The sequence below is a fragment of the Pseudorasbora parva genome, chromosome 3, assembly GCF_024679245.1.
Source record: "Pseudorasbora parva isolate DD20220531a chromosome 3, ASM2467924v1, whole genome shotgun sequence".
Taxonomy (NCBI): domain Eukaryota; kingdom Metazoa; phylum Chordata; class Actinopteri; order Cypriniformes; family Gobionidae; genus Pseudorasbora; species Pseudorasbora parva.
The window spans coordinates 53544486-53560025 of record NC_090174.1 but is presented as its reverse complement, the minus strand read 5'-3'; the positions used below and the strand labels follow the sequence as shown (position 1 = coordinate 53560025).

At 37.5% G+C, this 15540-nt stretch overlaps 1 protein-coding gene across 1 annotated transcript in view; it reads left to right on the top strand.

Annotated features, from left to right (window-relative positions):
* The window catches only part of ppil2 (peptidylprolyl isomerase (cyclophilin)-like 2), a 47011-nt gene that overhangs the window by 18886 nt on the left and 12585 nt on the right, over positions 1 to 15540 (top strand). The window contains exons 10-14 of the mRNA XM_067439476.1: positions 974 to 1137; positions 6341 to 6416; positions 7035 to 7141; positions 11285 to 11374; positions 12998 to 13031. Of these exons, the coding sequence (XP_067295577.1) occupies positions 974 to 1137; positions 6341 to 6416; positions 7035 to 7141; positions 11285 to 11374; positions 12998 to 13031 (471 nt within the window). The remainder of the gene's footprint in view (positions 1 to 973; positions 1138 to 6340; positions 6417 to 7034; positions 7142 to 11284; positions 11375 to 12997; positions 13032 to 15540) is intronic.

Here is a 15540-nt window from a genome sequence, read left to right as displayed (position 1 = left end):
AGATCCATATTACTGACAGGACTGCAGCACTGTTATAGCAGATCTCATGATGTGGCTTGCTTACTCTGTGTAGATTAGACATTTTGACATCTTAAAAACCCTGAAATTCAGTTTTTATTGTAGGGTCCTTCTTTGAAACAGCCTCAGATGACTGGATAGTAGCACTTTATCGAATCCTGTATAATGCATTTTTATATTCTTTATGCATTCAAATGTTATTAATGTCATATAATACTCACTAGTTCATGGAATTTTTATAACACATTGTCATATAACACATATAAAATCTGTATGGTTATGCATGCTGCTCAAGAAACATTTATTATTGTCGATGTTGTAAATTGACTCCATTTACTTTGTTAGCGAATATTACAGGTCTTAGGGTAAACAATTAATCCGTGCAAGTTAATACACAGAAAAAAATTGTTTGTCGCAGTAATCTTTAATCTAAATCTGAAAAGTTACTTCCGGTCTGGAAACGGTCTGGATCCTTCTCAGATGATTTCAGTTTGACGGCTTGGGCTTAAATCAATGCTTGACCACTCTCCTTCAGCTGTTAGTCAGCTATGAGCGAGAGATGGAGAGGAGGAGCGTAATACCCTGCCCTCTAGTCAATATTCCTTTTCACGTCACAGCACTGAAGAAACTCACTTGCTATTTCCGGTTCACTGGGACTTTAATCTTTTTTTTTTTTTTTCATTGAATAGAAAGTTAAAAAGGACTGCATTTATGACATCAATAGAAATATGTTGTATTTACTGTAACTTTTGATCAATTTAATGTGTCCTTCCTGAACAAAATGATACATTTTTTCAAAACACTCTGGAATGGTTTTGTGTGTAATGTGTATATATTTGTGCACATAAAGGCTTTAGATAAAAGTCAACCATACCAAACGTTTTCGTGAATCCGAAGACTGTTAATTTGTGGGTCTGTCACATTTATGAGCCCCTGTCCATTTTTCCTTTCTCTACAGATGAAGAGAAAGCCAAACAGGACCCAGGATACCATCTGAAAACCACAAACCTGGAGACACGAGAAACCCTGGCAGAGCTCTATAGGGACTATAAAGGAGATGAGCTGTTGGCCTCCACTATGAAAGAGCCAGTAACAAAAAAAACAGACAAGTTCAATGCTGTGAGTGTTTCATGACAAAGTGTTTTTAGATATTGCCTTTCTAGCTATAGTCAGTGCCAGTGGTCTACTTTGTCTTCATTGGTTATTTTTTTTCTACATGTCATTTATTTTGAAGTGCTTTTATTTATATATATATATATATATATATATATATATATATATATATATATATATATATATATATATATATATATATATATATATATATATATATATATATATATATATATATATATATATATATATATAAAATGCAGTAGCGTACCGTGGGGTTTCAGTCAGGGCCTTCACTAACGATCAACAACACGCCCCACGCCATAACAACACACACACACACACACACACACACACACACACACACACACACACGATCAACAAGCCCCACGCCGTCGCCATAACACACACACACACACGCACACGTTTGTTTTTGTGACATATGGGGACATTCCATAGGCGCAATGGTTTTTATACCGTACAAACCGTATTTTCTATCCCCCTACACTGCCCCTGCCCATCACAGGAAACATTCTTCATTTTTACTTTCTAAAAAAAACCTCATCCTGTATGATTTATAAGCATTTTGAAAAGTGGGGACATGGCCAATGTTCTCATATTTCACCCTCTCCTGTGTGTCATAACACACACACACACACATACACATACAAAATACCATAATGCACTGTACGCAATACTACTACGAACTTTGCTTTCATAGTGTTCGTTGGGAAGGGGACAAGCAAAAAGTACACGCCAGACAAAAAGGCAATTTGACTATTTATTGATGATACTGCACTCACGTGTCGCCGTTTAGGCAAATGGTGAAAAGAATCAAAATCAGCTGGCACAAATACTCTAAAACAAACAAAAATACGGACCAACAGAACATCCAAAGAAACAGAAAAAACACTGCTTGTTAGCTAACATTACCGGCTTGACATCAGGATCGATCATTCGCACGCAGCCTGTCATCCGCGGCGGCCATAGTTTATTTCACACAGAATTCTCAAAACCCGCGAAAAGTTCAGACGGCTGATGACATCAGCAGGGGGTAGCACACCGACACATCGCTGGGCCTCTGGGCCGTTCTATCACTACACATCAAATTTTGATTGGCTAATGACCCACGTCAGTCAAAGCTATGGTCCAATGGAAAATAGCAGCTTCAATGGAAGGCAAGCTATTCTACTAGTGCTGGTCCTCGGAGCTGGGATGCGTTTAGATGATGACATATGGAAAATACACCAAAAATACATACATTCTTTCTGGAAATATAATCGTAACTCATATATATATATATATGCAAAAATGTCTGTTCTCACGTCAACGCTCATGCCCTGATGAATGCTCGTTGAAGATGAATATCTTGTAAATGTTCAGCTCTGCCATAACAGGAATGAATTACTTTTGAAATATAATATTTATAATATAATATATTCCAATATAAAATGTATTTTAAATTTAAATAATATTTCACAATATTACTGTTTGTACTATATTTCTGGTCAATTAAATGCAGCCTTGGTGAGCATTAGACTTCTTTTAAAATAAAAAAATCTTATCAAACCTTTACTTTTAGTGTAATAATTATAAGAGGTGATAACGGGTTCTAATGGGGTCTCCTGTGAGATGTTTGAGGTCAGATAAAGCAGTTCTATATTTGGGGCACAGTGTCTTGCTTTGTCTGTGTGTGTGTATATGTAAAAGTGTCTGTGCATTACGAGGTGATTTGCCTCTCAGACTCTACCACCATCACACAGCAACTGGAGCAGAAGAAAATGCCTCACAGGATCCTCAACCGACCAAACACTCAGAGCAAGACTCCCAAGTTCCTGTGCATGTTATGTCATGTCAATTTTTTGTCTAAATTTATCATGCCAATTACTCACTTCCCAGGTAATGCCAAACTTATCAATACCTGGTATCCAAATGAGGTTTTTTTTCTTCCATGCTTGCTCTGCGGTGTCCTAAGTGGATTTGTGGCAGTGTCTCAAGCCTTTTAGCCCAGGTTGAAGTGTGTCTGCCCTGTGCTTTCAGCTATATTAGCTTTGCTTGCTCAGCCCATTCACAGTGCATGCATTGAGTGTAATTGGCTCGACTTTTGGCATGAATGCCAGTCTATTTCAGCCCTAGTCGTGCTGGATTGGTATTGTGACGCTGAAATAGACTGGCATTCAAGCCCACTCTCCCACTGATTTTGCTTTGCTATTTCTACGCAATTCTAAGGCAAATGTAATATCCCAAATACAATAAAAATATTGGGTTAATTCTATAAGAGATATATTTAAAATTCGAACAAAAATGCATTACTCATTGCATTACTCACACAAATGAATATACTGTGACTATAATGTAAAACAATGTAAGAATATAATCACGTGTTGCAAAGAGTTAACTCTATAAAATTTTTTTTTTCCTTTTTTATTTATGACTTTTTAAATTTAAACTTCATGTGTCAGTAAGCAACCACCCAGAACGTATCAGTTGCATATGTAACTCTTGTTCCCTGAAGGAGGGAACGGAAAAGTTACGTCAGTAACTTCCAAACTTTCGATTAGAAGCCTATCATCTTCGAGTTATACAAAATGAACCAGTGGCAAGACAATGCCATGGGTTTGCCGAATTTGCATAACGCATCTCTGCCCCACCTCGTGGGTCTAAAAGGAGATTCACGAGATTGAACCCCTGGCTGTTACAGCAGTACAGTGGTTGTGGCGGGTGGTGGTTGTGGCGGTTGTGACTGACATCGGTTACATGCATAACCAATGTCAGTCACTCTGCGTTACGTCAGTGACTGACGAAATGGGGGTCCCTATTTTATCACGGCACAGCGGCTGTCTTCCGGTGCCTTGCGCAAGTCTGAGCTCCCTTTCGTGAGACTAGCATGGGGGAAGGGCTAGGCTTAAGGCAGGAATATCAAGGTAAACTGAAGCATATCCCATGTGGAAATGTGCAACACAATGCCTGCCCACAGGGAGGCCTTACAGAATACAAGGTGGTCTTGCCAAGGGAAAGACACATGCTAAGAAGTTTTACTGTGGAAATACACATGTGGGGGAGCCATGCACACAGAAGCACCTAGCCTGACACAAGGGTGGTGCTGGCATGCACTCTGGTGTCGATATCAACAATGCTGAGGGAGCCCAGGGCTTCACTGAGAAACTCACCGGAGTAAAATAATACCAGTATCTGGTACTGTGGAGTGGAATGGCGAAGCAAGCGATGACACTGTGCAGGTCCTACTTACTGGCTACTGGAAGGGAGTACACGGGAGGACACTGGGTCCACTCGGAGATTGTAGAATCTCACGAATATGTTAGGTGTTGCCCGGCCTGCAGCTCTACAAATGTCTGTCACTGAGGTGCCAATACGCAAGATCCCAGGAGGAAAACACTCCTGTGGAGTGTGCCTTCACCCCTTAGGGGCATGGGAGGCCTTGAACCTGGTATGCTAAGACAATAGTCCACTATCCACTAAGACAATCTCGGCTTGGAGAGTGCCTTTCCTTTCTGCTGCCCTCTGTAACAGACAAAGAGCTGCTCTGAGGTCCTGAAATGCAGCGTTCTGTCTACATAAGCATGAAGGGTGCATACTGGACAGAGCAGTGCAGAGGCTGGGTCTGCCTCCTTCAAGGGCAGCACTTGCAGGTTCACCTCCTGATCCTTGAAAGCAGTGGTAGGAACCTTGGGCACGTATACAGGCCGGGGTCTTAAGATTACGTGAGTTTTGTTTTTTTTGTCAACCAAAAATGCCTGCAGGTTCCCTACCCTCTTGATGCAGGTCAAAGCAACCAGGAGCGTCGCCTTCATAGAAAGGTTATTCATGCTTGACTGATTGCAATGGTTAAAAGTGAGCTATTTGCAGTGCAGATAGTACCACTGCAAGGTCCCAAGAGGGCATCTGTACAGGTGAGGATGATTTAACAACCTCGCTGTTCTAGAGGTTCTCTGGAACCTGACGACCAAGTCATGCTGCCCTACCGTCTTAGACTCCACAGGGTTGTGGTGTGCGTAGATATCGCAGCCACAGAAACCTTCAGGGTGGAAGGAGACCGCCTTCGTTCTTACCCCTTAAGAACAGCAGGTGATGAAGCAGTTCCACTTCAGAGAGTAGGCATGTCTCGTGGACAAGGCTCTAGCTGAAGTGATGGGTACCATCACCTGAGGTGGTAGGGTACTCAAACCTTCTGCATCCTGTCCAGAACCCACACGTGCAGGTTCTGAAGATCGGGATGTGGGTGTCAGAGGGTGCCCTGTCTCTGAGAAAAGAGGTCCTATTTCAGAGGGATTGGCCAGGGAGGGGCTGTCACAAGGAGCACCAGTTCGTAGAGTGGTCTGTCTAGGCCAATGAGGCGCAAAAAAAAGGACCTGCTCCTTGTCCTCCCTGATCTTGACCTGTGTGAGAAGGCTCACTGGGGGAAACTTGCAGAGGTCCCGTGGCCAGCTGTGCGCTAGTGCATCCGTGGCGAGGAACCCCTCGGTCAGGAAGTAAAAGTGTCTGGGGAGGAAAAACAGATCTACCTGTGCATCGCTGAACTGTTCCCAAATCAGCTGAACTGTCTGGGGATGAAGTCTCCATTCCCAGGGACGTGAGAGTTCGTCGACTGCACAATTGAGCTCGCCCGGAATGTGAATGGCACTGGAGTAATGATGCAGAAACTTCAGCTTTGCTATCACAGGAATAAATTGAATTAAATATTATTTTAAAAAAGTCTTAATATCTTAATATATTTTTGCAATGTATTTTAATGCAATTTATTGCATTTATTTGATCAAAAATACAGGCAAACTTGGTGAGCATAAGAGACTTCTTTCAAAAATATTACTGACCCCAAACTTTTGAGTGGTAGCTTAGTTTATCACTTTAAATTAATTCCATTAAATACTGAAAAAATTAAATTATAAAGAAAAGCCTTTTCACTATTAGTTAAAAGTAGTGAGTCAGCTGAGAACACAGACCTGTTGAGAAGACACGTCTGCTGCACATAAACACGCCTGAATTGAAAACTCCAGGTATCAATAAACATATCATCCTGTCTGTCTGTCTTCACAAAGATGGGTGATAAACTTTATTATGAAGTGTAATTAGACACGTTAGCAGGTGTATGTGAAGATTATTTAGTCATTTCGGATGGAGGTGTTAGGGCTTATTTTGTCTTATCTAGAGGAGTCTTATCTGTAAACCATGTCTGTCTCTCTTCCTCCAGGCTCACTATTCCACTGGAAGAGTGTCTGCCTCCTTCACATCTACAGCTATGGCTCCAGCCACCACCCATGAAGCAGGTAATGCAAAGGAAACTTGCTTTCCCTGCTTATACATATCAAACAAGTCTGATAGGAGGAGACAGTTTTTGTTTGCATCAGCCGGTCCATGGATCAAGGTTGATACTAATCAGTATATGGCCAAGTCACAAACTTCCCTTTAGTCTTTTCGTGGTTCCTTTCTATTTCTGCCGACTGCTGATTCTGATTGACTCCATTAAGTTATATTGCTGGTAATGACTTATATCTTGAATGCAGACGCTTGGGTAGAAGAGTCTTCTAAATGTGCAAATTTAAATGTCATTATGACTGGTGATGCACACAACAAATTACACAATTTCCCTTTTTGTTTATGCTGGGAAGAGGTTGCATGCATTTCATAACATTGCATCATTGCAATACCTGAAACTCCTGCCAAGTATTAGTGCTGATTTGTATTTTACACAAATTTTTAGTACATTATATCTTCAGTATAACTCAGGAAACCATCTGGCAGCTGTCAAATCGGTCCTGCATATCTGTTCATTCTCTTTCAGACGAGTTTAAGGCTATTCTGATAAAAAAAATGTTGCCAATACTGTCTGCAGCAGAGTCATTCATGATTGTAAAGAATGAAACTATTTGTCTTTGTGTTTTCAGATGCTATTGCAGACGATGCCGTTCGCTACCAGTACGTTAAGAAGAAAGGCTACGTCCGCATACACACAAACAAAGGGGACCTGAATGTGGAGTTACACTGTGATAAGGTGATGCAAAGTGAAATGATCAAACGGTAATAAACCTTGGTTGGGCATCTGGTGGATTTAAACTTTTTCATTCAAGCAGCATCTGCAAACAACTAACTTGCCATTTCTGAGCCACTGTCAATAATTTTTAACCAGTTGGTCTCAATGTTACACAGGTTTCCTAGCAGATTAACCCCATCTAATTTATCATTCAACAATAAACATGTTAACATGTTCCACATCATTTGGGAGTATAAATATTGTCATATATTTATACTACCGTTCAAAAGTTTGGGCTCTGTACGATTTTATTTAAAGAAATGAATGGTTTCGTTCAACAAGGATGCATTAAATTGAGACATTAATACAAATTCAAATACATTATATTCTTCTGAATTTTCTGTTAAACAAAATTCATTGACCTGAAAACCTAAAATAAATAATAATAATTTAAAAAAGAAAAATAGTATTACCATTTTACTGCATTTCTGATCACTGTCTCGGTTAGCAGAAAATACTTTAACATTGAAAAAAAAAACGTTTTAGCAACCCCTTATTTTTATCATTTATTCTTTACATTTTGAAACCTAACAACATTTGTGAACTGGTTTGGTTGAAAAATGTTCTTGTGCTTTTGATTATTTTGTATGGTTTATATTTTTTATTTATACATTTTTAACTGGGGCTCAAAGATGCAGAATTTGGCAAAATGCCCATTGTCTTTTGTCAATAGTGTAGTAATGCACAAAGCACAGCTCGCATAGGTTACTTTTAAACAAAGTAGCTTTCTATTGGTCAATGCAGGAAATTTGCTATATAAAAACTATTAAATCTAATTTAGACAAACTGCAGACACTCCTAAAAATATAGACTCTCTGGGATATTTATGGATTGAGCAGGAGTGTGGTTTAATGTATTTGCTCTGTGTGTGTAGTCTGCAGGCCGTACTGTCTTTTACATGATATATAATTCATCCATTCAGAGTGTAACTGCACACTGCAACTGCTGACCTATATAGGGTGACTTACTCTTTTTCTATTTCTCCTGTATTTCTCATTTTTATGTTGTCTTTTTTTTATGTCAATGTCAGATTCTTTTCTTTATTCTTTTTGTTCTTTTCTAATGTGTTTCCTCTCTGCTCATTTCTTTTCCTTGATGTGCACTGTATCCTACTGAGCTTGTAAAATCATCCTTGCCATAAAACACTTCCTTCGAAAAATAGTTTGTTTTGGCCCTGTGCTGGCAGTAAAACGTCTACCCATAGTTCTCTCTCCTCTGCGAGACAGATGCAGCATCCCCGTTCTTATTTATGTGAGAGCTCGTGCCAGGCTCTCACTCCTGGGTCAAAGCTGCACATGAATCACTTTATATCTATCATTTAGTGTTTCACTTTAACACGGTACAGAGAAACTGGCAAGCTTGGTTTCACTTTTTACTGGCTTTAATTGCATATATAAGATTATATACATTTAAATTGCCTCACGTTTTTTGCATTTTAGTACCTTTTTATCACTTTCATGAACACTGGCTCAGTGTTTGGACACAATCAGCAGATTCATTAAAGGGATAGTTCACCCAAAAATTAAATGTTGTCATTTTCTCAGCCTCAAGTTGTTCCAAACCTGTATGAGTTTTCTTTCTTCTGCGGAACACAAAAGAAGATATTTTGAAGAATGCTGATAACCAAGTTGATGGTCCCCATTTTCAAACTATGGAAGTCTAGGGGCCCTACTGGCCCTACTCTAGGGGAACTACTGTTTAGTTCCCTAAATTCTTTAAAGTACCTTTTGTTTTCATAGACAAAAGCAATTCATATAGATTTGGAACAACCTAAGGGTGAGTAAATGATGACAGAATTTTTGGGTGAACTATCCCTTTAAGCCGTCACAAGGCCACAGAATAAAATACTTAAATTGGTTAGAAAATTCAATTAATTTTAGATTTACATTTAACTAAAATTTTGAGAACACATGATGAGTTTAAATCTGAAAACTTGAATTCTTTGTCCTCTTCCAGCTTAATGAGCAGAATAAGACACACGCTTTAAAAGCATGTGTGTGTGTCAGTGTGACATGGGAACCAAGGTAAACACTGCCTAATGGACACAGAAACAGCATTTCATGGTCTTCATAGTCCTAGTAACTAGCTGCTATTTTTGTGTCTTTTCATTGGCTGTGTGCTTGTCGAATCAGGATAAAGAGAAGAGGTCATGTTGATAAGAAGATTACCCTCCTCTTTTTTTTTCTTCCTCTCCTCCACTCCCTCCCTCCTGCGGTTTGCTTGCATTTGTGATGATTCTATTTGTGGTGCAATGTTTACAAAGTTGTGACCTTATTTTCCTTTTTTTTTTAACACTAACACTGAATCTTATGAAAGGAAGAGATACATTTCAAGGTCAAATGTCATGATGTATATTGAACAGAATTCAACAGAACAGTATTTTACAGAAAAATGTATTAACAATTTTTATGTATTACAGTTAGAAATGAAATAATGACAATTTAAGTAATATTTATTTAGCATTACTGTAATAATACAAATATTGTTATTGTGGTAATGAGCATGTGAAAATATATTATTATTATTAATTAATTATTATTAATATATTATTTTGAAAATAAAGTCAATGCAAAAAATCTTAATGGTCTATAATCATTAAAAAAAATCTCAATTGTCCTAAGTAGGCTTTATTTATGAAAACAACACATATTCTTATTTTCATTTTCGTTTGATTATATGCAAATGCCCTTTTGTCAAGACTGTACAGTTCCCCGCATTTTTTTCTTTAAGTGGTATTTAGATTGGAATGTCGTTGTGGACAGTTACGTAACAATGTCAAGTCTAGATGGAGCAGATGATGGAGATCTCGCTTGACAACTTTATTTTTCTAGGTGTTTTGCGTGTCTGTGTGCTTTTCATGCATGAGTGTGAGACGTTGAAATCTTACTGGATTTTGTTTTGTTTTTTAAGTCCTGACATGCTTGACCTCCTCTCAGGGTAACTTATAAAATGTTAATGTGGAAATTGCTGCTGCATCTCCCAATAAGGCACACAGTGTCTTTCCTGAGCACAAAATCAGTTTATTACTCACAGAGGTTTTACTTGAAGAGAGGGATGTCTGATCGTCATAGAAACAAACAAATAAACATTTACACAGCAGGAGAGGAAGCAACTCCTTAAACTTTGTGCTATGTTTTTTGTACATAAGCAGGCCTTTCACTTCCTGAATAATTTAGCAGATTTAAACTACATTCAAAGCTGCCAGTATTGCAAACAAACCTAATTGTTTATTGGCCTTTGTAGCCCATAGACAGTCCTTTTGGTAGCACTCAAGAGATTTGAGAGGCTTGTCCAAAATAATTGTCATTATCGTAAGTTACAGTGGACACACTTCCAGTAATATTCATACGTGATTTAAAGTTGCAAGCTGTAGTTTGTTAATCCTTTAATTTGGATGAAGAAATATAATATTTTTGACCCCCATATTTAATGAGGGGGAAAATTATATTTTGCATAAAGAAAATTAAGCCTATTTTAGGATTGTGTTAGATTTTCTTAGATTGTTTTATTTTTCCATCATAATTAAGCAAGTTATTTTGTAACATAATAAGAAAAATCTTTCTGGCCAGCCATTTTTTTTATTTAAGAAATACTTCTATATGTTTAACATATTAATTTAAATAATTCATATTTTTTCTCGAATTACAGTAATTAAGGTTACTTTTTTAAAATTATTTGTATAAACAAAATGGGGTTAAATGTGCTTAATTTGCAATATCACACCAAAATAAAATAAAAATCCCAATTCTGTCAGAAATAGATTTATTTATTTTCTAATTTATTTTAATATTTTGTTGTTTGCTTTTAATTTTGGGGTTAAACATTGACAGGTTTCATGGGATTCACCCACTCTCTCTAGTTCCCATAGATTGGGTTCATCATCTTCAAGTCACGAGAGTATGTCTTAATTGATTGTCCTTTGATACTTTTGTTCATGTGATTTGTTAATGTCAATTTCTTCACACCCTCTTTTTTTAATCACCCACTCTTTTTTTTCATCAGTTTAGCTGGCTGCTATGCAAGTGTCATCATAATGACACATTTTTTTTATTTATTTATCAGATTTCCTGACATTAAAACTGATATTTGCTTTTTTCTTTGCAGGTCCCCAAGGCTGGAGAGAACTTTATTAAACTGTGTAAGAAAGGATATTATGATGGCACAATATTCCACCGCTCTATTCGAAATTTCATGGTAAATACATTTCGTTTCATTTATTCTAAAATGTTGACTTTGATTAATTGACCGGAATGTTAAGATGCTACCTTTTCCTGCAGTATTGTGTGTGTGTGTGTGTGTGTGTTTCTAGCATTAGATAACTACCAATCAGTATGGCAATTATGTATTATACTAATGTAAATGAGAGGGATCTCACTAAATGATTATGTGTAAAATGTGAATCTAGGGATGTCCCGAGACGATCTCAAGTATTTCAAAGTTTTAGGGCAGATGAAGCATTTTTTTTTACTGAACAGTATCAGCTACTAATCCTGATAATTTATTTTACATTCGCTATCATTCCGGTTTGCCAACCACCATTAAAAGCTCAAATGTTTGCATGTTCGAGCTTTGCGTTTAACATTTGATGCGCATAACTTGGATTTATTTACTGTTTTATATGTCACCAGACTGCTGTGGGTTGTGTCTTGATTCAAACCTGACTGACAGGCTGGCATTGACACTGCAAGCGTCATGCTTTCTGACTTTATCTAACCATCTTATTCAAACCATTTTTTTTGCATATAAGTGTATATAATATGTATGTGTGTATATGTGTGTGTGTGTATACTTATATACATACATACATACATACATACTATACTATACTATATATAAAATTCAATCTATATTATGTTTAGGGCCTGGCATTAACACCTGCCAAATCCAGATGTTGGGTAGATTTCAGCAGTGGCCTGCACTCACTCCTACTCTACTTTAGCGGATTGAATTGTATATATAGTATAAATATAGTATAATATTAATTATCAATTGTAGTCTTTTAAAAATACATTTTTTTGCACACTTGAAAATGCATGTTCAAAAATGATTTTTCAATACATATCGATACTGAAATATCTGAAACTATACTTATTTTCCACAGAATAGATGCATAATTCCAGATGCGTTTTCTCTTGCTCTTCTCTCTCTCAAACCCGCCTCCCCTCACTCACTTGTTTCATTTTCTCCAAGTGAATATTATTGGTGTTATAGGGCTTAAATTGCTCCTACCCAAAGTGCACACATATAAATCCACCTTTCTGAACTAAATTGTGTGTATTTGACCATTTAAGCACAATAAGCAGCAAAAAATAAAATTATGGTTTTATGTTTCCGGGTTCTGTGAAGCCAGTCCCTCAAAAATACGCCCTGGGCTCAGATTGGTTAGCTGGCCCAGCTGTGTTCTGATTCACTAACCACCTAGTTCACGTGTTTGATGATCCTTAAGTTATCACAGGCTGTGGGCGGGGTGCCGCCATTATGTGTTTTCAACACTGTCAGAGCCCCCCTTATATATTTTTCTCTGAGGAGGGGTTTATGTAAATTTTGAACCCGCTGGTGTCAGCAAATCTGGAGGAAAAGGCTGTAGTTCCCTACCGGCCATTTGCTGTAGTCCTTAGAAATTGATTTCTTTAAAAGCAAATATCTCCCTTTGCTTTAAACTTTGAACATTGTAACTTTGCAGATGTTGTTTATGATCATACAGCAACATTACACACTAGCTAAAGTTAGAAAAGTGAAATCATGTTTTACCACCCCTTTAAAAATGTTATCATGGAAAATGTGGCATATTAATGTTTTGTTATTCTTTGTTTTTAGATTCAAGGAGGAGACCCTACAGGGACTGGTACAGGTAATCATTTTGTCATTTTGATCACTTGCGTGTAACAATAGTTACTCTCTTCAGACTCTCACATCAACTTAAATATGGCACCTACTCTCACCAAAGTGCAAAATGCATAGTATAAAGGGGTACTTCAGATCTGGGAAGATTAATCTGTATTTAAACTGGGTCATTATTGTAGTAGAAATGTGAAATTATTTTTGAATTTGGTGCCTTCTAGACTGAGAAAAGACAGAAAATGTATTTTTGTCTCATGGGGATGAAAGACTACAATTCCCAGAATGCTTCGCTGCCCTGTGAGGCCAAAGCCACCAACTTGATTACTGTGACTGAGTTGGAGAAGACACTACAATTCAAAACTGAACGTGTCTGTTCAATATAATGACTGATTCACTGCGTGAGTATCACAGCACTGAGCACTAACTGCAGGAGTCAGATAAATGAGCTGATGAGCTCTCGTGATGAGAGCTGAGGTAATCGCGACTACACTCGCAGCATACATTCACAACGCGAGTTCAGTCTGGCGCGTTCGTGCCTTTGCAAGCTTAACTTTCATATAAATTAATTTGAGAAGTTAAAAGACATGCATTGCTCACCATAGCTCCGTTTAAATGAGTGCCTGTAGCTGAGCTGAGCATTTTTGTGATCCTTACTTAAAATAATCAAAGAAGGTTTTTCTCAATCTAGTGGAAACAATTTCAGGAATATTTTCATTTGAGAATTTTTCACTACATTCTCAGACTTTCTTGAGTTGTCTAGACCATGCGACCTCGGCTTTCTGAATGCTGCTTTGGTGCACGTTTGCGAGGGATGTTTTCCTGTGGTCATGAGTGTTACAAAGTGCAGGTCTAACAGATGAACACGAAGGCTAAAAAGCTTGTGCACTCTATTTCCTAGAATGGTCTTGTACATATCTGAGATTCAGTCCCATAAAAAATGCACCAGCCTCACCTGAGACTCCTGTGTAGAGAGAAGGAGTCAGAGCAAGACGAGAAGAGTGAAGTAGACTGAATATTTTTTCACGAACAGAGAGTGAATTTAGTGTCGAGTATTAGACTTTAACGTCAGAAGAAGCTTCAATTTTCCAGCCATTCTCACGTGTGTATTATCATGCCCATTGAGACATATTTTGCTATTGCATTTGACCTAAAAAAAAAATAGACGGATGAATAGAGGGAGAGATTTTGCATCAGAGCAAACTGTTGATTGCCCGGCCAAAATATGTGCTTTTAGTCACTTAAGGGAATGTTCACGGATGTTAGAGAAGAGTTTCCATTAGGCAGTGTTTACCTTGGTTCCCATGTCACACTGACACACACATATGCTTCTAAAGGGTGTGTCTTATTCTGCACATTAAGCTGGAAGAGGACCAAAAATTCAGGTTTTCAGAAAAAAAGTGTCATTATTCACTCGCATCAATGTTGTTCCAAACCTGTATGTCTTCTGTAGGACACAAAAGGAGAATTTTCAACACATTTTCTGGCTATTCTTTTTTTAATTATAATGAGGACAACATTTTTACATAAAAAGCACCATAAGACTAATATTACTGTGCTATTTTCTAAAGTTTTTCAAAAGTCTATGATATATGAAAAACAAACATTTTAGTTGTTGGACACAGAAAATCCCTTCACCTTTGGCAAGTGAATCAGTTGAATCTTGATGAATCTGTTCACATAGCATCTAATAACAACTTAAAATACTTTTGTATGAACAACAGATGGACTTTTATGACATGCAAAAAATTATAGAGACACATTTACAATACTTTTAAAGTGATTTCAAGTTTGAATACATGCAGGACATGACGGTACATTATTTAAATGTTTGCTTCAGTAGGAGTCATAATCGTTTGGAACAGCATGTAATGGTGAGTACATTTCTTGGAGAAATATCCCTCTAATTATGAACCATTAAATGACATGTACTGATAAATACTGATGTTATACGCAACTTTAATATACTCTCATAAAAAATATGTCACTGAGGTGGTACCCTTTCAAATGTTACTAATGTTCCATTAAAGGGATAGTGGAACTAATCTCTTTAAATTGCAGTTTAATATGCATCTTTTGGGGTAAATAAGGTACAAAAGTTTTGAAACTGTACTGCCCTATTGACAGCTTTTGTACCTTTTTTTTCTCCTGAGAGTGTAACATGGCTTAGTTAAATTATTTTGAAGGCTTTGATCATGTGTTCAGCCATGCTGTTTTCTTCCATTTAGTTGAAAAATGGATAATATTAACCAAATTATCCAAATGTGTTTTGGATGCTGCAACAAGAAGTCATGAGTGTGACAAATCACACAATGTTCCTTTGAAGAAACGCTGCGTTCTGTAATAATGGGGTGCCATTAGGCTGTGAATGAATGTGCAATGATTGTGATTCTGCAGGATTCGTCTACAAAATTAAATTAAGGCATCTTAGGCAGCAGTTTGGTATCAGTGCAGCAGAAAACTCTCGTTGACATCTGTGATGTTTTTAGATGTAGATTAGTGTATGTGTAGATTTAAAGGCA